This window comes from Maniola jurtina, chromosome 1, assembly GCF_905333055.1.
Source record: "Maniola jurtina chromosome 1, ilManJurt1.1, whole genome shotgun sequence".
Taxonomy (NCBI): domain Eukaryota; kingdom Metazoa; phylum Arthropoda; class Insecta; order Lepidoptera; family Nymphalidae; genus Maniola; species Maniola jurtina.
In genome coordinates, this window is record NC_060029.1 from 11801034 (window position 1) to 11825730 (window position 24697).

The window sequence follows — 24697 nt, forward strand, 5'->3', positions numbered from 1 at the left end:
GTATAGCTCTATTATTTACAAATCGTACACGCGTTTGTGACGTTGCGTCTTGCCGCTGCTATCGCGCTTTGTGTCTGTCGAGGCCTTAACAAGACTGAAAGGAAACAAGACTGAAAGGAAATTTCCAAGTAGAAAAAATACTCACTGATTTGTCCTCGGAAATAGATTCGCAGTGCGAACATCACAAACAAACCGCGCATTACACAAGTGACTCTGATAATAATGTTTCAGCGAACTCCGAAGTAGGTAGCTAAACACTATTTGGTAGATAGTTACATAAGAAAAGTCGTAAGTTACGATAACATTGTTGCACAAAGTACTAATTGATAGCAGAAAAGCTTTAAACGTAGTATATATCGCTATAATTGCCGTTTCAAAAAGAACTATAGGTACCTATAGTTGGCAAGAAAGAACTAAGAGCAAAGAAGCATAAAGGTAAGGACAGACTGATTCCAAAATAATGTATGATGTAGCATAGCACTAGCAACGTTCATATCAAATACCGTATAAGCCCTCGTAAATGTATACGACTTGAGAGTTCAAAGAGTTTGCGCCATGGCTTAGTGGTTGGTGGTAATGTTTATCGAAGATTATTTCAGACTTGTCATCACAGAATATTTGACAATAAGTAAGTGCAAGTTAATAAACAACGTACGAGTATGTATGTTGACATGACTCTCATGTCATGAGCTATTCTTTCCTGTTTTTTCGTACTCTTTATGTACAACTTTATCTAAAACTGTAGGTATCTACTACTTGTCCAGATATACCTACTGTGCATAGCGATATCTATCACAGTATGTTCGTGATAATCTGCCATTTTTATCAAAGCATAGATTACTTAAGTCTTTTGCCGTGTTGAATTGTAAATACAATAATGTAAGGATGGTTTGCTAGGTAAGATAAGTACGAGCGTAAGGGCAAAGACAGGTTCGTTTAACATAAGTTTTTCTCTATTTGAAAATAGAGACGTGCAACGTAGGTACTGACCTACAGTCTAAATTAGAGACTCGTTGCACTTCTCCGGATAAGCATAGAAACTGCAAAGAAAGGTCTTATAATAATATGCCGCAACAGTAAATCTAATTTAAACCTCTGCTTTGCGTGCCTGATCAATGATTGACATAGGTGGTACTAAGTCTTATGAGCATCTAATGCAAGTACATCTTGGATAAGTGTAATCTGTCTTTACCCTAATTCTGCAAGTCGTAGGAAAAAGACCGTAGGCACTAGGCAGCGTTAACCGGAGTGCCGGAGTGACCTCTATTGAGAGAGATTCTTTCGGTACATAAGTTCCAACACAGAACATAATATTAAATCTTTAAGTTCTGTGAATTACAAAATTCAAAAAAACGGAATAATATCTACATTATTTTATTAATAATTTAAATGGGTGTGAAAAAAAAAATCACATAGCATGTTATATTTTCGAAAGGGGTGTTTAAAATTGTCTTCCCTACGGTTCTTTTTACACGATTGTAATATTGTATTCTTTACTCCACAATAACTTCTAAATGCTCAGAACAGATTTGTATGCATGGGGCATCCTTAGAATCCTCACATCACCTCCGAGCGACACAGGCTATTATATTTTTCGAAATTTTTATACTTCGGCTGGTGCCATTTTCAAATGTGTTTTTTTTTTGATAGGGCAGTCGTGTTTTTTAATTTTTTTAATGAAGTTATTACGTCTTGTTATTAGACTAGCATCAACTTGCAAGGAATTGTAATGTGTCTTCGCCTTAACTCAGCTAGGTATGCGTAATGTAATACGTAGGTTGGGGATCGTAGGCAGACGTTGAACCGCCGAAGAGCCGGGGCGGCCCCCATCATTCCCGGAGGTCTCACGAGGTAGGGACTAGGGGGTTACTTTCCTGCTTCGCTATATACGTACAACTACAAGGCCGGAGTTGCGAGGTCGCTCTTATTTAGCGCTACTCTTCTGACCCGCAATTAGGTCAGCAGATAGCAGACGGACTCAATTATACATGATTAAATGACAAATGGTATAAGTTATAACATATCAAACTTAGTTTTGATAAGAAGACAAACCTGAATAGCTTACCTAACGGTAATTAATTGATAGGGACCTTTTATCCCTATACTTTAAGATGTTACAATTGAAAAACAATGATATTGAATTAGGTGTCCACGTACGATAATGGGCATAGTAAGTAAACATAAATGTAAATGGTCCGAGAGGATTGAAAGGTCAGTGGATAGCAAGCAGTTAGAAGAAATACTTATGTAAAACCAATATATACCTACTTAGCAAAACAGAATAGATAACAGTAAACTCTTATAAATACGATAATAAAGCAGATTTCATAACTTAAGACCGTAGTTGATGATTACTTTTTACTGAATATTATAGCTTTCATTAACCGATTGGTGAAAAAGTTGTTTCACTGAAAAATCTGAGTTTAAAGCTAATTTTCAGCGCTGTGAGTTGTGACCTTCAGGCAAGAAATTATGTAGGTACAACGACTAGATCGTCACCAAGTCATCACATTGTAGTAGGTAGATAGGTAGGTACTGTAGTAGGTAGGTAGTCGCTGCTGTAGTCGTACATTTATTGACATTGCTTCTTACATTGATTTGTACCTATAGGTACTCCTATACCTTGCTGATGTATTTGTATTAGTCCACCTCAAATATTACATAAGAAGCCATATTTTACTAGTTGATGTTCCGAGTGTCTAAAGAAGCATATTCTAGATCCCACTAGAAATCAAAAGTCTTTACGGGTTTTCCTCCTTCGTTTTCGGTAAACACAAAAAATTATTTCGCTCTCTCTTTCCTCGTAGAGTCGTAACCCAGCAGATCAGATTGCCTTCTCTATAAACGACCCCTATCTTTTGCCATTTTGGGAATCTGTGAAGGGTGACATACTTAGGTATACTAAAATAATATTATATTATTGCTAACCAACTCGTTGGTAAGCCTGGAGCACTGCAAGACGTAATCTCTCTTTGCGTGTTCTACCGCCTTTATAACGGGGAGTGTTCTGAGTTGTTTGACCCTATTCCACCCTCTTTTTTCTACAGCCGCACCACACGCCACCGTAAGCAATTTCACCCTCAACGCCTGGGTGCCTGCCTGCCTGGTGAATTTCGCTCGACCACTCGTTGTGCCAGATTATTTTTTTCCTCAAACTGAGAACAAACTCTCTTCTGTGGTTTCTTCCCACTAGATTTCAATTTTCAACATAAGGTTTTCAACATAAGGGGCGGATCAACAAATTCCTGAAACGCTGGCCAAGCATTGCTACTGCAAACATAGGCGGCGGTAATCACTTCACATCAGGTGATCTGCCTGCTCTTTTGTTCGCTATATTTACATATACAAAAAAACTAAAAATAGTTTGGTGAAAAATTGAAAATTCCTACGAAAAGCTAGATAGCTATGTACCACTGAAGCAGCGATAGTGATTATTCAAGACAACGCGATATAACTTACTAGTTACTAACCATTATAATGAGATCGTAGTCAAGCGTGAAGCCTGTCATCCTTACTACACATTCATACAAGAAACATATCCGGTTTTGTCGTGTTTCAGAATTAATTAGATTATTGGTCATGAACTTATTACGTAGGTAGGTCTTTAGATATGTGATTAGTGATTACATAACATTTGAATGAGATTTTAAAATATCGCACGTAAATACGATTCTAGACTTTAGTTTGCTTTTATTTACCTATCTTGCACCTGTAACGGACCGGAATCTTTCCATATTTTCAAAATTTTAAAAATAAAGTCTGAAGGTAGGTATCGTGGTACCTGTCGAAAGGTAGGTATCTGAATCTTTCCATATTTTCAGAATTTTAAAAACGAGTCGGAATCGGTTCCGTACCATCGCTTGTGCAGAGAATATTATAATGCAATTTTACTACGCCTTAAGAACGTCAAATTATAAAGAGACGATTCCGCGCCATGGGTACATCTCCTGTTATAACTTATAATTACAGACAAGTCGCTATTCGCCAGTTTTATATAGACCGAGCACCAGGGTCCCTTTAACAGAAAGAAATTGTTACAGTACGTGTGGTTTTGATGTTTAAGGCTTCAAAAGTAGTCACCGGTCACGAAATGCTTCGCCTTGGCAGTTGCCATCGTCGTTAACGATAACGTTATCAAAGATAGCCTTCTCGGGATTCTGAAGCCTCATAGGACGACCTATTACTGCTTGCGCTTGCGTACATACGCCTTACATACGCCTTTCTCTTCGCAACTTGCTTGGTTTAGCTAACCGTGGCATCTCGCACGGCTTGGCGACATTCCAACTGGATTCACGTGTCCATCAGTTCTTTGTTTAGGTACTAGAAGATGTTCCAAGATTTTTTCTATTAGAGAAGATTTTTCCTTTTTTTAAGTTCTGATATTATAGATTTTACTACATGTGCATATTGGAGTACCTATAAATTACGGGTGGACGATACCTACTTCATAAGCTTTTTGAAAAGGTCATCTCAACTATTGCTGATCCCATTGATTTTGAAATCAATTGGTTTGATTGAAACCGTCGAAGCCGCGGGCAAAACGTATAATAAACGTGAAATAAGTACGTGGGTACATTACTTGGAACTTTTCATCGTTTTTAATGGCACACGCACAGGATAGCACATTTTCAATTTAATAATACCTACCGCTCCCCCGTGATGCCGGCGCGGCGGTCGGCAGTCTGCGAGCTCGGCGTCACTGAATCGAAAAGAGGTCGCTCATGTTCGCCGCTCGCCGGCCGCCAGCCATCGCCAGCCAACAACGAAGAGAACACGCGTTGCCTGTGCTATATTCAACCAACTTGCTATGTAGGTATTGCTATTTACGAGCACACTCGTAGGTACTAGCCCTTGCTCATGGCTATATTCATGAAACTTCGGCTTCTAAAATATAATACGTACAGGAGAGTTGTGAAGTGGTCAAGAGTCTCCTCATAATAGTTTCCTATCGTTCCCAACGCCCCGCACTTTGCATATAATTTTTAGGGTTCCTACCTCAAAAAGATCACTTTGTTGTCTGTCTGTCTGTCTGTCTGTCGTGTCTGTCAAGAAACCCTATAGAACACTTCCCGTTGACCTAGAGTCATGCAATTTGGCAGGTAGGTAGGTCTTATAGCACAAGTACAGGAATAAATTTGAAAACCGCGAATTTGTGGTTACATCATTTAAAAAAAATTAAAATGTGTTTCAATTTTCAAAGTAAGATAACTATACCAAGTGGGGTATCATATGAGAGGGATTATACCCGTACATTCTAAAACAGATTTTTATTTATTTTTATGTACTTATAATAATTTTTGATTCATCGTACAAAATGTTGGAGAAAATACCCGAGTACGGAACCCTCAGTGCGCGAGTCTGAGGGTTTTTTGTACATAGTTCGCCATCGCCATTCACCACCCATCTTCCAAGAACATCTCTGCTAGTCATTCCACTAAGGTGGAGTTATACAATTTGTGTAGTTTGCCAACACTACCCATCTTCTTAGCGCATAACATCTAGTAAAGAGTCCACCTCACAGATCTATAATAATTTTACTTTCTGCAGTTCGCCATCGCCACCCATCGTCCCAGCACATCTCTGGTAGACAGTCAACATTACAATTCTATAATAATAATTAACTATACATTTTTTGTAGTTAGCGGTTATCACTCATCTTCCTGGCACATCTCTGTTAAACAGTCCGCCTCATAGTTCTATAATGGTTATAGATTTAGCAGGCAGACAGCCGCATCGCATGTTTTGTAGGCGGCACGTAATGTATGCGTGGTCGCTCTCGAAGTCTCGACTCCATATCCATGTGTTGTCGACGTTTGGCTCGAAACGGGCGTCGCACTCGGCTTGCCGTGACCTCGCTGTATACCTACCTACTGTACCTAACTACCTACTGTGCAGGCCTTGCAAGTCGCACCACCTAAATAATATGATTCACTAATAAGCGCCGCCGATTCTATAGCTCTCGTGGCTTTCCGTGCCAATTAAAAAAAAATCAGTGCAAGTCGGACTCGCACACGAAGTGCTCCGTACCATCGTACAAGAAATAACACTTTTTAGTTTTTAGGGTTCCGTACCTCAAAAGAAGAAAGGTACCCCTATAGGATCACTTCGTTGTCTGTATGACAGACACGACAGACGGACAGACTGACAGACAGATAGACAACAAAGTGATAGGGTTGTAACTTGTTAGGGCACCTACTCGTTTTAAATTAGTGTTAGGTGTTAGTTGGTGACTGGTGTCCACGCATTAGATTAGAGTCATTGAATCCGAGGCCACGCAACACCTGACGCGGCGGCAGCTGGCGGCCGCGGCCGGCTGGTCCTGCTTTCGCACTACAAAACTCGTTTGAAGAGCAGACGCTCCCATACGTGTATGGCAGGCCACCAACGACTTACTTCCATACAATTGGCGTGCATACTGCCACACTGCATAGTGTTCGAAAGAAACTATTTGTTGCTAAGTAACTAAGATGCTAAGTCGGCTATTGCTATGGGTTTACGGCAATGGTTTAGGTATTTAGATCATCATCATCATTATGATCAACCCATTGTCTGCTCACTACTGAGCATGGGTCTCCTCTGAGAAAGAGAAGTGTTCGAACATAGTCCACCACGCTGGCCAAGTGCGGATTGGCAGACTTATGGGAAACTCTCAGACTTTCAGGTTCCCTTCACCGGTAAAGCAAGTGATATTAATTAATTGCTTAAAACGCACATAAATCCGAAAAAATTATTAATGGACAAAGTTATTAATCAATGATACTTACTTTCTTTAATCTGTCGATAACTTACTTACCACTTATCAACGTTGACCAACGTTATTATTTTTCAAAAATTGTAAGTACAGTCTTTTTGGACAATAAACAATGTTGCTAACAAGGTTGCTAAAAGTAACTTATACAAGGGACACAAGTGTAAATTAAAAAATTATAACACCCCCGACAAAGCGAAGGTTACAGTAATAACTAGAAAAGAGCCGATAACTTTCAAACGGCTGAACCGATTTTCTTGGATTATAGCTAAGAACACTCTCGATCAAGCCACCTTTCAAACAAAAAAAACTAAATTAAAATCGGTTTATTAGTTTAGGAGCTACGATGCCACAGACAGATACACAGATACACACGTCAAACTTATAACACCCCTCTTTTTTGGTCGGGGGTTAAAAATATGTTACAGTGAGATTGATTAATTTCGACCGTATTAAGCCCTATGCAAAAATTAACATACAATTTGTGCTTATGAAAAAAAACTCAATTACCAATTCAATCTAAATCTTAGCATGTCCTAGTGTCATTATTGCACAGCTGGGCAAGAGAACAAGTTAAAATCAATTTCCGTTTTTAGCTGCAGTAAACAATGCTTATTCATTTTCCGAGTTCCATGAAATGATCTCGTAAAAATGACTTTTCAATCGCCTTATCGAAGTTGTTATCCTCTAAATAGCGGTCGCGGGTCTTTTTTCAAAGGTTTTCTACGTTACTTACGAAAATGCGAACTTTGAAAGCTTTAAAAAGCTTTGGTAAAATAATGCTAGAAGTTATTCGGTAGGAAAAGAAATGGTTTTCAGATAGCGACGTTTTTTGAAAATACCTATCTTGTCGCTGGTCTGCAAGTTTGCTACCTGGCGGTAGAGTCGATACTAAATTAACAGGTTTACAAAGATTTATTTCTATTTAAGCTTGGTCTTTCTTTCTTTAAGGTTGCGGTTAGGGTTAGGATGGTTTAAAAATATTATTTCGTTTTCGATATTCTATAATCTATATTATTAATTTGTAAACCATCTTTATTCCATACCACCATCTCTACTAGGTATTTCTAAATTACAAACTTATTCATTGCAGAGCAAAAATTCTATTGATACATTCTTAGATTTTACAATACAAATGAGCTTGTCAAGGTCTACTTAGACTTTTAGATATTATTTTAATATTTTCCTCCGGTTATACTCAAAAATTCCTAGTTCGGAAAGAATGTTCATCAAACACAGTTTTATTTCAGTCGGCCCTTACAGAATTGATCTAATGACGCTGAAGACATACCTATTTACACTACACAGCGAATATTATACTATCTGATGTTAAAGCATGCCTATCTTTATGCCATATACCTATGCCATATACCTATTTAAGGTATACATATACGCGTAGGCAGCCGCTACCACAAGCCCACAGCGACGGACGGACGGCCCTGATAATTTGCTGCGTTGACGTTAGGTACTTTAACGGCTTCTTACACCACCGAGTTCCCCTTTTCCTCGACTTCAAGAGCTATGCAACTTATTGCTTGTGAAAAATAAAACTCGTAGACATGTAGGTATGTATTTAAAAGTTAATTGACCTACTTCGTCTAATAGAACTGGGATTTATTACATTTTTGTGCACCTACCTCCTTAAAAACAAGTCTTTGTAGTTAGCTAGTATTTCCATAGTGATTAGTGTTCCACAATTAATGTAGAATCTTGCCACTTTTGCTCAATGTTTTTTTAATGGATTCTAGTTAGGTAGGTAGGTACAATAAATTTGTGGTTCGAATCATAGAGTTGGCAGGAGTTTATGAATCCTACAAACAATGGTCCAAGGTCCAATTAAAATTGGGTCTATAGTTCTATTGATCTGAAATGTTTTGGTTTAAAAAGAAATTGATTCATGAATGAGAATGATGATGATTCATGAGAATATTTGATTCATGAATCATGACTAATATTTCCTTTTCCCCTCCAACTAAGCGTAAAGATGTCCTGCGTTTGTGCTAGGAATGGGTACGACAATAGATTTAAGCCGCCGACCTTTCGGATTTCAATCCGCTCCTTTAACCGTTGAGCTATTGAGGTACGTAGGTACCACATGTATTTTATTCGCAAAAGCATGCTAACATTATGTCCTACTGCGCATCGCGGTAACACGAGAGACGTAAATGAATGGCATTCTCAGCGGCGCGGCGATAGGTAGGTAAGTAGGAGTATATTATGTAGTTGCTTGTTGTTTTCTTGCGTCAATATTGACTCACAATGTAAATCACAGAAGTGGCTAACAAACAAGTCGGCGCGGCGTGACTGTGCTCATGCACGAGTCGATCGGTCAAAGCGAAGCGTCCATGACACCTAAACGAGCTAGCAGCACCTCTGCTATCTGCTGGGTTGATAACGCGCATTATCGGGCTGTCGGTTGCCACAACGCTCGACGCGGGAGGGACGAGTGTTGGGTGGCGCTGTCGAGCTGGGGCACAGCCGACGTCGCTCGCACATGTTGCGGAACGTGCGGGGCGGCGGGCGCGCGGGGCGGCGGCCGGGAGCGCCAGGGACGGCGTCAGCACACGGCGCGCGCACGCACACACGCGCCGCGCCGACACGACGCCCGCGCCCGAAGAGCGTCACCACGTCACCGCGCCTTATCGCAGCCATCTTTAAACGAGCACGCTGCACGCCATCGCTGGTACGAATTCCTGAGCGGCGAGCGAGCTCTGTTGCCACGATCGCCGTCGACTGCACTGACGCCCGAGCACTCCTTTCATTGTCCTCTACGCCCGCGTCGCTTAGCGGCCACCTTCTTCAAGGTTATGGTAATTACCCGTCCGACCGGTGATATGCTCGTGAACAACGCTCATCACGTCAACATCATTATGCTTTATACTTTTTTGTTAAGTAAGGTGTCTCTTGATTCATAATTTTCACATTTATTAATTAATTGATTCAAATTGACTAATCAACATTTCATTAGATAAGAGATTACTTACATGTATGTATAGTCTACCTCACCTACACTAAGCGATCTACCTCCCACTCGAGGCGATGCGGACGCGGTCTTGATGCGTAACGCATTACCAACTCAATGTAAAGGACAAACAAAGGACGAAATGTGCATCCGTTAACACGTGATTAGGTAGGTAGTAGCTACATGTCTTTCGTAGGATGTTCTTGTGGCGACCATCTGTACGGTATCGATCCAGAGGGAGGGTGGAGAGTGGGTCGGCTACCCGTCGAATTCATCTCCACAACGGTGGTTTAGCTAGGCTTTCGCATTCGCCTGCTGAGGCTGTCGGGTGGGTGATAAAGGAAACTGCCTACGTAGTCGGCCCCTAGCGGCTGCTCGGCGTATGTTGTCGTGCTATATATAGACTGTTGGCGAAGCTGCGACCGCGCCCGCCGCCGCCGCACCACACCGCGCCGACGACATCGCCCGACGAAAGGTCAATTGGCGCGCAAATTATTTGCGTCGCAGAATCCGCAATGTCGCTTACCATTCCACAGCTCTACATGACATATAGGTACCTAACATACGCTGTATTATTAGCGGATAGATAACTTTTAATCTGTTTCCTGTTATGCCTTCAATAAGTTTAGTCCATCGGCTTCATTTAGGCACCGTCAAGGTTTACACTCGTACCTACTTACGTAGGTGAAATTCCACAGACACGTGCGAAGCGATTTGCCTCCTCATTTCTAATTCGAACCACTAAGATATGGATTACGGAACGCCCTTCTAGCATCAGTTTTCCCCTCCACTTTTAACATACCTTTGTATCTTAAAGTCAAGAGTGAATAGGCAATTAGGCGTAATACGTTTGTATGGAGAAGTGCGTAAGAAGGGCCACCTTAAGCTGCATCATCATTTGCCAGCAGTTCTAATTGCAGTCAAGCTATAAATAAATATAAATGCTTCATATAGAAAATGGTATAAGTACCTACTTACCGTGACGTAGGTACGTTAAAGCTAAGCTAAAACACAATACGTACGTCTATATTTTCAATTTTATACATGTAAAGGTAAAATGAAACTTCTTTTCTTATCGGACGTAAGTAACATAATCAGTACCAAGCTAAAACTATCAGTGCACGTAGAAAATTGATTAGCTAGGAGTTAGGAGCTACCTAGTTAGCTACCTAAGTACTAACGTGTTGAAGTAAACATAGTATAGTATTTAGTAAAGACACATGAGTAGATAGATGGTACACAGTTGTTCGTGCCTACTGGCGCAGTGGTGCGGACGTGCAAGAGGTTCCGAATTCAATTACTACTCAGGCTTCCACTTACTAAATACTTACCCCACAATAATATAACATGCTCGTATCAATTCTGTAATAACATAATATCCTAAGATATCTTAGTTAAAAAATTCAAATCTAATAACTACTACTATAGGCACTATTGAAACTAGCTTGACGTAATATTTTCGCGTCGTCTCCACTTTCCGCCACATATATAAATATCAACTAGTATTTCGCTCGGTGCGCGAGCTGCTAAAGCAGCTCGCGTGACGTGGTCAGGTTAACTTTATTACATTAAACCAAATTTATTTATTAAGACACACAATTCACCCCGAAAACCCCATGATACGACACCCATACCATTTTTTTCTTAAAAAGTGCATGTCCACCATCTTGGATTTCAAAATAAATGTCGTTATCAAAATCAGCACCCTAGAGAACCCTGAAAACGACATCCAAATAGTTTTTTGTAAAAATGGGGTAGTTGAGGTTAATAAAGTAGGGTGCGTGGGTGCGCGGACCACTAAAGTGGTCCGCGAGCATGCAGAGTTTGTTCCACCGAGTAGACCTTCGGTCCCTGATCATCTTTTGCCAAGAAACCACTCTTCCATCTTTTATAGCCTCCGAGATAGACACCGACGAAATTTGTACGGCGGCCATCTTGTTTTTCCAAAATTTTCCACTTTTTCTATTAAGCGTTTACTATATTCTTCAAGGGTTGCGAGTTTCAACGACATCGGTTGGAAAACAAAAGAGTTGTAAAAATCATATAGGCCGCCATCTTGTTTTTCTGAAATGTCATAATTTTCCCCTACTCATATTGCGCATCCGAACATATCTCCCATACATCAATGTATCGTTATCCGTCTCTTTCTAGGAGAATGAGACATTCATAATCGCCATACAAAATGTATGGAAAAATAAATTCCGCCATATTGAATTTTTTTTCTATTCATCGAGTAGACCTTCGGATCCTGATTCTCTTTTGCCAAGAAACCACACCTCCATCTTTTATACCCTCCGAGCTTGACACCGGCGAAATTTGTATGGCGGCCATCTTTTCTTCGCCATTTTGAATTTTTTTTCAGCTTTTTGGCAATTGGATGACGTCATGAATGACATTTGCTCGAGCACCCCCCACCTATCTTCAATACCTTAAGCGGGCCCTTCACCCGTCTCCGATATCCTCAATCATCAGCTCTCTCCATAATTTTGGCTTACTAACTTTTTGTTTTCTATACGACACCATCAGCGAAAAAAAAAATTTCATACAAAATTTTACAGGAGTTTCTTAGTTGAAAATCTCGAAAATCTCCCCAAAAGTGGCAACACCGGTTGTATATCTCCACACTGCCAGCAGAGATACACAATCGATTCATACATGTTAACTTTCCAAAATGTTGCCAACTGCCTCAAAAACGCGATCAAAATTTCGAAAAATTAAAAAAAATACAAAATGGCCGCCAACTCGTTTCACAGAAAGATTTTACACGGTTTCATAATTTTCCTATAAACTACAGGATATACCGCTCCCGATGACGTTTCAATCTCTCATCTCGCTCGCACCCAGGCGAACCGATCGCCCCTAAAAAAGACCATGTCGAAAATCACTTTTGCTTTGATAAATTCTAGTGTTGCCAGTCGCCGGCGACAAAAGTACCTAAATATCATTTGCACGAGCAAAACACGTAATCGCTCATACTCGGATTTTGCTAAAAGTGCGTATTTCGATTTTTTACAATTTCCCGAAAATCTTGAAATTTCCCTGAAAATGGGGTAATTTTTTTCCTCCAATCTATACCTCGAGCCTATACGTACAATCGCTTCATAAAAACCGAATCGCTCCGATGTTGCCAACTTTGAGATATTTAACTTTTAAAATTGCGTTTTTTCGTACCTCGAACAAAACGGCCGCCATGACAGCCGCCATCTTGAATTTTTAAAAACCACTCCCGTTCTGTCAAAATACAGGCTAATCGTGGGCGAAACCAAAAAAAATAATTATCCTCGATTACCCCGTCTCGGATCTGTGGCGCCGCGGTTCGGGGTCGAAAAATCAAAAATTTTAAAACGCTACGGCTCGGCCGCCATTTTGTTTTTCCAATTTTTTCCACATTTTCTTTTAGTCATTTACTACTTTCTTCAAAGTTTGCAAAATTCAACAAAATCGGTTGAAAAACAACGGAGCTGCAAAAATCCATTCGGCCGCCATCTTGTTTTTCCGAAATGTCATAATTTTTCCCCAGAGGGTTCCCGAAACCGAACACAACTCCCCTACATCACTATATCATTTTCCTTCTCTTTCTAGGAGAACAATTATGTCAATGAGTGAGTCAGTCAGTGAGTGGTAATCGAGCTATATATAGTATAATATCATATTGTTGTCCTTTTAGAGTTCTGTAACATAAATCATAAGTGCTATAAGTTGTCCTACATGATATATGAATTATGGGGCTCGTCTCAGAGTGAGGGTTTGACCATAGTCCACCTAGCTAGCCAAGTGTGGATTGGCAGAGTTCATACTTGCACAACATTACGGAAAACCCTGAGGTACGCAAGTTTCCTCACGATGTTTTCCTTCATCGTTAAAGTAAATGACTTATTTACTTACTTAATTGCTTGCAACACCTAAGTTACCCTAGACCCCCCGAACAGGATGCTGACCTCTTAACCGCTAGGCTATCACCGCTTTTTGTTGTCACGAGTACCTACATACATACATTGATTGTTAAATACATTACCTTCCATCGCTTCGCCGAAATCGGGCTAAAACGAAATAAGAACGGGTTTGATGCAAGCAGTGGTAGGTAACGGCGAGGCCGCGCCGCTCTGAGAGGCAACGCTTCGTCACTAGTTTTACTTATTTGCGCCCATGCCATGGTTAGTCATGCTTGGAATGCCAGTGCCGACGCAATCCACAAGAACATGTAGGTACCTACCTAACACAATAAGAGGTATAACATCGTCGCACGTGTATTTGAACTGCATACACGTTTCCAACTGACATTCAACGTAGGTACCTATAGTATGCGACCGGTCGAGATGGCAATCGCGGTGGAGACGCCCCGCACACCCGGACAACCCCCGCAAGTTGCACTAACCCGGTGCGGTATAGCGCGGGTATGTGGGGCGTCCCTCCGCCTCTTACCCCGATTGCCATCTCGACTTGTTACGTACTATAACATAACATAATACATTTCAACTGACATCAACTTACATAATAATATAATATACAGGCCAAATCATTTAGTCTAGAAACTTTACATGTAGAGGCTAAGATAGCAGGCTCCTATGCTTGGAGTCGTGAGTTGGATTCCGGGCACGCACCTCTAACTTTTTGGAGTTAGGTATGTGCGTTTTATGTAATTAACTAATTGCTTTGACGATGAAAACATCGTGAGGAAACCTGCGTGCATGAGAGTTCTCTATTATGTTTTCAAAGGTGTGTGAAGTCGGTCAATCCGCACATGGCCAGCGTGGGGACTACGGCCAAAACCCTTCTCATTCTGAAAGGAGACCGTTCTCAGTAAGTAGTAGGTCTGCGGTGGGATGATGAACGATGATGCAAGTTATATCTGTTAAACGTGCTCTAAGTTACGACCCACTGGGAAGGATTTTCAGAAATTCCACCGGAGCGAAGTCGGGGCAAGTCAGCTAGTATAATTTTTCAGGTCGGAGTTTTTGCCGTGGCTAGTCACCTTACTACCGGCAAACTTAAACTATCCTAAATATCTGTTTCCTACCAACAATAATATAATTCGGGTATCTTCAAAACAAGAGTAAACGCGTGCCATCTTCATCACTTTCCATCAGATGTGATTGTAGTCAAGCGTGTGCCTATGATGAATAAAAAGAAATGAAATCGCGCGTAAACCCCTTTTCTATCTACTAAGTTATAAAAAAAAATAAGTTAATTACTTAATTGTATAAACGGCTTCACAATTATAGTGACAATCAGGAAAAGCAAACGGCATCTTCTAGGGTTTGCCAAACGAAAAAGCCTATTATAATATGTAACAACGATTCACATCCTCTTAGAATATCCCCGCTTTACATGACATGTACATAACAATAATATATTATTCACGCGGGGACCCGTTCATTATCCTCCGACGTGACTTTATGCGACCGCTATGATATTATTGAGAGATCGCCTTTGCCAAAACCCAATAGAACAGATAAATGGAAACAAATACGCTCGTCGCTGAAAACTTTGCTGAAAAAATATTATGCAATAATTAAATATTTTTTAATCTAAATAAGTATATAATTAGGTAGGCATAATTTCCTAAATTAGAGTTCTGACTCACTGACTGACTCATCCAACGCCCAGCCCGAACCCTTGGTTGGACCAAGAAAGCCGAAAATTCGCACAAAGTTTTTTCCCACTGAGAATTATAGGGAGCTTTCATTTTCGTCGAGCAAAACCAAGGGCCATCGCAAGTAATGCACAATAAATACTTTTAATACGAGTATTATTTTATATTCAACTAGGTAATAATTATTTCCTCTACGTTTGCCTCTACGGTCTTCAATATTTATGGGACTAATAGTTGATGCGCGTGACTTCGTCCGCGTGTCCAAGAAATCCCACGGGAACCATGTATTTTTACGGGATAAAAAACCGGCCAAGTGCGGGTCAGACTCGTGTGCCGAGGGTTCTGCACTCGGATATTTTTTCCGACATTTTGAACTAAATCAAAAACTAATATGCATAATGTAAACGGATGTACCTAACTATGTAGCCTATGTACTACCTATGTAGTTACAACAATGTCTGGTTGTTTGATATCAGAAAAATAAGAGAATTTCAGCGCTATGTTTGAATTCAAATTAAAGTAGTAGAGCTCTAAATTCAGTTTTGTGTGTACACGTCTCAGCAAATGAAAGCAAGAGTGTGTCCTCCATAAGTCCAAATGACACGATATGCTCGATGGTCGCGATAGGGGAGTCGAACTTGAAAGAGACGAGAGTGAAAGGAATGCGAGCTTTTATTTTATTAACTAGCGCAGTATGGCGTGACTACATAATAAATTATTTACTTTGTGGGCTTTGTTGATGATGATATACAAACTTATGACGTACGCGTAATACTTAAACTACATCATTCTGAAAAAGTTTACCTAAGTATATTTTTACTTTAAGAGCTTTTGTTAATTTTTTTATTGAAATATTAATAAAAATTATCATTATATTAGATCTCATTCAAAGTGGTCTATGCCAAAAATATGCGTTTTTATAAGTACTATTGTATTTTTTATTCTTGGTCTTGTCGTTTAATCTACGTCTTCATCTCAACCATCGCCGGTCCATTACTGAGCACTGTTCTCGGCTCAGAATGAGGGGTTAGGCCATATCCACCACACTATGACCAAGTGCGTTTTGGAACTCTCGGGCTTGCAAGATTTCTTTAGCGTGTTAATCCTTCACTGATAAAACCATTGATATTTAGTAAACCTAAAAGTCGCACCTAACTCCAAAAAGTTAGAGGTGCCTGTCGGGGCTCGAACCCTGCAACCCCCGAATAGGAGGCCGAAGTTTTAACCACTCTCACCGCTTAGTCTTCTTAGGCGTACTAGGTACGTAGGTAATTTATTCAACGCTGACTCTACTAGTCATTTTTTCCTTGTTCTCGTGTAACAAGAATCTCGAAACATTTTACTGGCTTATTGGCCTGTTTATTTGATGGCATATCATAATGTATAGTCTCCAACTCTTAATAATGTTAAGTGAGCATTGTTGCAACACGCGGGCGTCACCCGCGTCGCGGCTTGCTAGCGAACACTGCAATGATATAAAACGCATACGCCGAAGCCCGTGGTATCGCCGCCATCCCTGCATCCCCGGGCAACGCTGTTATACCGCTCTATAAATACACAGCAGGTGTGGTGAGCGCGGGGCGCGAGGGGCGCGCGCGGCGGGGGCATCCGCCTCTGCAGCGATCCAAACCGCTCGCAGCGGCCAACGGACCTTAGCGACGCCATATCGATTGCCAAGGCTCCCCCTGTGGCGCGCCGTCGCTCATTGTGCTCGGGCTGGGATGCCTTCTCCGGCCGTTTCCTGCCGCTGACTTGTCAAGTTGTCTGTTGACGCCCGGCCCGCTCCCCTCGCCCCTCGCGCGCTCACCAGGACGTCCGCCAGCTGCCTCGAGTTTTAACTGCGAGTGCTTTTAAAGCAACGCGCACTCGAATTTTAAGTATATTGCCAGTCACTTACTTGAGTTACACACACTGTTAATGTGGTATTGGCACCTAGGTACCTACGTAGAAAAATATATGTCGTGGTAGCAGGATTGGCAAATGATGTAGAACATAGAAGCACTTTCTTGTACGATATCGTTTACTGGTAAAAAGTTCGTTGCCAAATAGGTAACAAGTTTATTTAAATATGTGACTTAGATACTTTTACTGGCATAATGTAACTGTATAGAACCGGTACATAATTGTAACAGACGTAATAGGTAATAACTAATTAATAAGTAATAACTTTTCTTATCCCACACTGCATGATTTCCAATAAAAGAAAATAGGTACTTGACTATTTTGTTTTATTGAACATCATTGGTCGGACACGTTCACGAAGGGTACCGTACCATCGTACAAAGTATAATGCCATGTAGGTACTTTTAAAGGTGTTTTAATTTGCGTGGAGGTCATTTTGAAATTTTTATAGCGGCAATAGAAAATTCACACTGTGAAAACAACTCTACTTATTACGGTTCATGAGATATAGCCTGCTGACTGCTGACAGACAGACAGACGGACGCTCGGATAGACGGACGGACGGACAGACGAACGGATGGACAGCGGTTTCTTAGTAATAGCACAGATTTACGATTTATCATAAAACTATGGTCCCATTAAGTGGCACCCTTCGCGTACGGTACCCTACAACCGGTTTTTAAATTCTTTTTTTTTTAATTTCAAATTATTTATTTTGCACATGAATAAATGATTTCAATTATAATATAACTCCTTACAATTTGCTACCTACACCTGAAATATTTTCTCAAAACTTTTATGGGGGGCAGAAGCAACAAAAACTTAGGTATGTAAAACCCATATACTTAGGTAGGTACTTACTTATTTTTTTTTGTATTAACAAGTTCACCTTTCAAGGTAGGTATGCAATGACTTAATAGTCATTGCAGGAAACCATTACAGTTTACCTATTTGTTTATACATAAATATTATTATGTTGTATCCCTATGTTATTGTGGACCAGTCGCGTGGGCGGCATTGAAACAGCTATGGGTCAAAAATTTTGTTTTTACCTCTTCTTTATACTTACTGAAGATTATAATATTACCTTGGAATTTGTCTTGCCTTACATACGTATTATACCTACTTTAAGAAGTTTAAAATGATTAGGTAATAAAATAGGTACCTAGATGAACAAAAACAAAACTTACCTTTGCTTTCGTATCTATCTCTAGACAATATAAAATTCAGAATAACTTCAGAATCTTCGGACGAAGATTTATATATTTTTAACTAGCGACCCGCCTCGGCTTCGCAAGGTGCAATAGATACCTACATACTCGTACTTACTAATGTAGTATCAGTGTGGTTATTTATATTATGTCAAAAGAATTCGAGAAAAAGTACTTTGTGCCCGTCCGCCGTTTGGCTCGTCTTGGCGGAAGCACTGCCGTGCCCCCTGATAAGACAGCATTTTCGATGAAAGCTCTCAGTCGGCTTGATTCGCTTGATTTCTTCCGACATACCCTACATCTTGGACAATTATCGTCATATTTCGACAAATTAACAGGAAAATATTTAAAACTACATGTATAAACTTTCTTCTTGAATCACTCTATCTATTGATGAAAACTGCATTAAAATCCGTTGCGTAGTTTAGTTTCAAAATAATGAAAAACAGATTGGATTTCAAAGCTTTTGCAGCTCGCACTAAATCCAAATAGTCGTAGCTGGTGGCATTACATTAAGAATATTATACATAATATGAATAAACATAATAAGTACCTACCTAATATTATTATCAAAGTTTTGGACAAATAAATAATACTACATTCTATAAAAATCTAAAATGTTACGTTTTACTACTTACCACCGTTACGATGTGATTTGAAGTTTAAAATCCGCATTTTTTTTGCGAAATAAGTACATAATTTACCTTCTACCGATTGCTAAAAGTTATAAAGGAATTAATATTATATTCTATAGGAGTATATTCCCATTTCTTACCTACAACAACTAGGTAATATATTTTGCTATCTAGGTATAAAGACTAGCTTTATTTGCAACTTTAGCTGAGAACTGCGAATTTTTTGCGCCGCGCAGTAGGTATTCGCTATATTCGCGTCGTAAATTAAAAGTTTCAACTTCTGTGTTTCCTTTCCTGAGTGCTTGACTCTCAAGGGCCTGAGTGCTTCCTCCGCCCACCGTTGACCTCGCTGCGCACTATTATGAAAGGACTTCTAAAGAAGTTAGGTTACTATTTATTAAAACACTAAACGATGCCCGCGAATTCGTCCGCGTGGATTTAGGGTTCCTGTGCGAACTATTTGCTTTTCCGGGATAAAAAGTTGCCTATGGCAATTTTCGGGACGCAAGCTACCTCTGTACCTGTATATAAATCAACTCCGTGAGAACTCATTAATTTTCCGGGATAAAAAGTAGTCTATGTCCGTCCCCGGCATGTAAGCTAACTCTGTACCTTTCATCAAAATTGGTTAAACTGTTGGGCCGTGAAAAGCTAGCAGACAGACAGACACACTTTTGCATTTATAATATTATTAGTATGGATGGATTCTAGTACAAAGAGGTATAATGACAAAGTATATACTATCAATTTAAGCAGTTAACTTTCAGGATAGTTACCTAACCTGAAAGTTTTAGTTTAATTTAAGTTTTTATTTAGACGACATTAGAATATACTTATTATCCTACGCCCCGCCTCAGGAAAGTGGGAAAGTCGTTTGTGGGAATGAGTGTAATATTTTATAATAAAATTCCACAATCAATTTTAGACTTGCCTTTACACAAGTTTAAAAAATCTATTAAAAGTATGCTCCTGAAAAAAGCTTATTATACAATCGAAGATTATGTAAATGACAAAAAAGCTTGGATTTGACTCGCTCCAGCAATACACGGCGCTGCAATTGCTTGTATACAGTATGGCATATTTTTGTAAATTGTACATTTGAAAAGAGCAACCGCCGAGTTTCTTGCTGGTTCTTCTCGGTAGGAACGGCATTCCGAACCAGTGGAAGATTATTTTGACGATTCAAAAGCACTTGTAAGAGTTTAATTGAATAAAAATAATTTGAATTTGAAATTATAGGTACTTCCACGTACCAGTACGAGTAACAAGTTTGTATGGCTATAGGCGCGCACGGGCGATTAAATAGCCGCAATGCTTATTAAATGCGCGCACAGGCGGCATTTTCCCGCGGCGGTTTTTTAAATGCAACTTACTTCAAAATAATCAATGAAATGTTTGTATGATACAAATGTAAGGATTGCAGCGATCTTCATGTTAAAGAATGGGGTTTGTTCAGAAATAGATCTGGACATCCTTAAAATACTAGAAAAATTTAGACGGTTATTCAGGTAGATCATTGTGTTTTATACGAAAATTTCCTTTTTTCTATAGGAAATCAATGATTTCCTTTTAGAAAAAATATTAATATAATATAGAAATAGATTGATTGATTGATTGGAAGGCCGATCATTGTTAAGAGGTCCTTTTATTTTGTTTTTACATTTTAAGTCTATTAAATCTTTAACAAAGTACAGCCATTTTCATTATTCCAACATCTTCGTCCATAATGAGAAAGCAACACAGAAGTGAATTAGCGGCTTGTCGCAGCGAGTAAAAAACCGTTGTGTGCGCATCATTACAACTGCAAGTTTCGATTATATTAATTAAACGCACTAGCCAAGAACCGCCTTTAGAAAATATTTGTAGGTAAATAAATAGGACAACAATTTATACCTATCTACATAAATACACTTTAGAAAATTTTATTTTTATACAACTTTAATGCTTTTATATCTACATTTTGTAGGCTTTAAAAGGTAATTTGAAGGTACTTAGTTAGGTACTTTATCTGTTTAACTGATATCGTTAGATGCTAATTTTAAGGGCCTGGCTAAGGGAACCTGCCCACTAAAGTGAAGAGCAGACAACGCAGATGAATAATAAGAGATCAGGTAGATATACCTGATAATTTTATCACGGCCGCGTCTATTCTCAAAACTCTGGTTGGTCAACTTAACACCGCACAACTCTGCTCTACTCCGCTTCGTTGGACAGGTATCCTAAAAAGTAAGGGGTGTGTTTCTAAACCACCGAGTTTTAAATGTATAGGCAATAGGTTAAATATTGATTTGACGAAAACAATTTCCATTATCACCTGAAAAATATTATTTTTCGCCATCGATGTGTTTCGCTATCAAAAGTTTCAAATGTGATTCTTGCCTCTAGGATATGATATGACTTATCGGAGAAAAATCACATTTAGTATTTTTTCTATTACTTCTGTTAATCCAACCGACTCCGATGGAAAAAATACTGAACGCGACCCATTTAAGAAATTTAAATTTTTAAAATTTAACTCGCTTATTTTATCGAAATTGGGTCAGCAGAAATCAAACCGGCGATAATGATAATGTTCAGGCTCCAATCAACCAAAAATAATAAAAAAATAATGTTACCAGTTTGGTATATAGCCGAATAAATTGTATACATTATTATATAGGTATAAATAAAAATGTAAAATTAAAATTGAATTATTTTTTAAATTTCGTAAATTTTGATAAATAGGACATCAACGCTGCTTGACCTTTATAAGAGATTCGACTAATACAGTTTATATTATTACGTATTATATACTTATTGATAAACACCTAGTTAGGTGTCACGTTTCATTATTAAGGGTCAATCACCTGGTAGGTAGGTTAAGCTACCAATAGTTAATACCAATAATGTTTGAAAATTGATATCATCAACCAATAAACTTCATATTAAAACATAATTTACCACACATCAAAATATTATGTTACCTACATAGGCACCTAGGTTATAGGTAGTGAAGGTACGTTTTATTTTTACCTACCTAGTATAGTGCCTTGCGTATTTTACCTACAACAATGGGACAACAGCTGTTTGATAGATACCTACCCACTCATGGGATGCTGTCGATGCTGTGCACATTTTTTTAAAGAATATTAGCCAAGTATATTATGCTGACTAAGATTCCCATTTCCCCTCCAACTAAGCGTTAAGTTTGTGCTAGGAGCCTACTCCTCTAATGCCATTCTTAATGTCATTAGTGCAATGGGTGGGGTTCGAACCGGTGATCTTTCGGATTTCAGTCAATTCCTGTAGCCGTTGAGCTATCGAGGCTACATTTACGTAAGTATTACTTAAGTAGGTACTATACGGCTATACACGTAGACCTACCTATTATGTAGATGGGTTATACCTGCATAGGGAAATAATATAAAAGATGCTTTAATAAAACTTATCAAGTCCAGTTCGTAGGCATCTATAGTGTGCACTTTTAAATCATCATAACCAGCAAGCTACTTCAAGTAGATAGGTAATTGCATTTGCGGTTCCAACATATTTTTACGAAATGCGTTGATGTTATCAGCGAGGAATGCCTCGGCGGAGGTCGCCTGCTGCGTCGGCTCCCCTAGCCGCGCCCGTGTCGAGGAGGATGAAAAACATAGAACATCACATGGGTCGGCGGTCGGTGGACCCTCCGCACCCGTCCCGCGGCCCACGCGCCCTCGCCGACCGCCAGCCGCCACCGGCGCTTGGCGGTCGCCTGCCAGCCGGCCGCCTCATTCTGCCGGCGACGCTCTCGCGCTCCGCACACGCGACCGCTGCTGCGCCGCGCTCCGCCGGCACGCCCCCGCCCGCGCACCCCTCGCCCGCCCTCGCGCCGAGCGCGGACCCTCGTCTCGGAACGCTAACCTACACCGAGCATTGTTTTGTTGCAGCGGAGTATGCTACAACAGATGTCCTCGCCGCAGAGCGCGCAACTCGGCGAGGTCGCGACTCTCGTGCGCCCGCTCGAAGGCCGCCTGTGCGGCGACGCATCTTCGGAGGCCTCCTCGGACGCCGCGGAAGATTTTGAATTGCCGCAGTGCAAGATAAAGCGAAACTACAACTGCACGAAGTGCACGTTCTACACGCAAAACCCGCGCGCTTATCTCGTGCACACGCGTGACGTTCACTTCGAAAGACTCAAGATTTACGACTGCCCCTATTGCATTTATGCTTCCCGGCATCAACAGAAACTCACGAGACACGTGAAGATGGTCCACGAATCTCCCTCCGTCAAGGAGACGGGAACGTTACTACCGCCCACTTTGCAAACCTCGGAGCCGATAGAGAAGATGGAAGAGTTGCTCGAGGAAGTGGAGGAGTGCGACGACATGCAAATAGACGTGGAGGACTACAACGAAGAGGCACTCGAGCGCAACTTCGAGACCGAGGCCGCGAGCGCAAACGACGCGGCACCTGACCAGCCGACAGACAGGAGCAATTTCTTTCCCTGCAGCAAATGCAACTACGTCACCCATATAAGATCGAGATACACGAAACACGTTAAATATCATTCGATGCCTATGATTAAGTGCACTATGTGCGACTTTCGCACGCCTTACAAGTGGAACTTGGATCGACATATGAAAAACCACGGTGGGAACGGGAGTTTTCACTGTACCATGTGTAACTTCACGGCGGATATCAGGCAGAGTTTGACAGTGCACGAAATGAATCACCACTCGCCGCCCGTTGGCCAAACGGGTTCCAACCGGCGCCGCAACCGGGTGGGTGCCAGCGACTTGCCCGCTGGAGTCGACACGGCGGACGCTAGCGCTCTCATTTTGAAAGAGGAGGAAGGAAGTGGAGACTCACGTTCGTCGCACTCTGCATCGGTGAGTTCGCAGTGAGTGCGTGAGGCCGCGCCTGGGGGCCGCAGTGGTCGCTGACGTCACACCTCTTATCACTCCGGCTTCACCGAGTGACTACACTGCACTCCACTCGGACCCTCGCGCGCTCTTGCATCATCTTACTATAACAATTACTTAACAATCTACGTACCGGCATGTTGTCCGCTTATCGTTTGCAATGCGTGCATGATTATTATCAGTTATCAGAGTATCTCTACCAAGAACATTGTCTAAATCAATTAGAAGGTAGTCTCTAATTTATTATTTACATCAAATTACTTGTCGACCTAACACTTTCGATGTAAAAACCTACTTATGCAGGTAATAGGTACAAAATTAATCTTTGGTTAACACATTTCGGAACTTAATCATTAGTTATTGTTTTGACTATGATTAGGTATATTATTATTTTAAACCCAAGTTTAAACCATAGTGGCGGCAATCCCTACTTTCTAGCCACAAATAAAATTAAAGGTAGGTAGGTAGCTACGTATTATTTGAGTAAAATCAACATTCAGTTCAAACAGGCTTTTTAACTTTGTTTTTACATGACAATAATATAATAATTACCTGGTACATTACTTACTGGTAGTGGAAACAAATTAACAAATTATTATTTATTTATATCAGGCACAAAATATGAGACGCATTGGTTAGAAAAGTCTTCTCGCAATAATTCGCAAATTACTCGTAAATCCTGATTCCCGGCTTGGATTAAATGTTTATCACTTTTTAGAGTTGACAATTTTATAAGTAGACTTATCATTTTAGGTAAAAAGGG

At 40.3% G+C, this 24697-nt stretch overlaps 1 protein-coding gene across 3 annotated transcripts in view; it reads left to right on the forward strand.

The window, feature by feature from the left end:
- The window catches only part of LOC123868315 (zinc finger protein Xfin-like), a 40591-nt gene that overhangs the window by 7521 nt on the left and 8373 nt on the right, over positions 1–24697 (forward strand). Inside the window, exons 1-2 of one of the 3 annotated variants that reach the window (XM_045910826.1) lie at positions 8808–9558; positions 22960–23901. In XM_045910826.1, coding sequence (XP_045766782.1) covers positions 9061–9558; positions 22960–23901 — 1440 coding nt within the window. In that variant the 5' untranslated portion in view covers positions 8808–9060. Of the gene's footprint in view, positions 1–8807; positions 9559–22959; positions 23902–24697 lie in introns of those variants that run through there. The other 2 variants (XM_045910906.1, XM_045910985.1) reach the window with 2 other exon arrangements.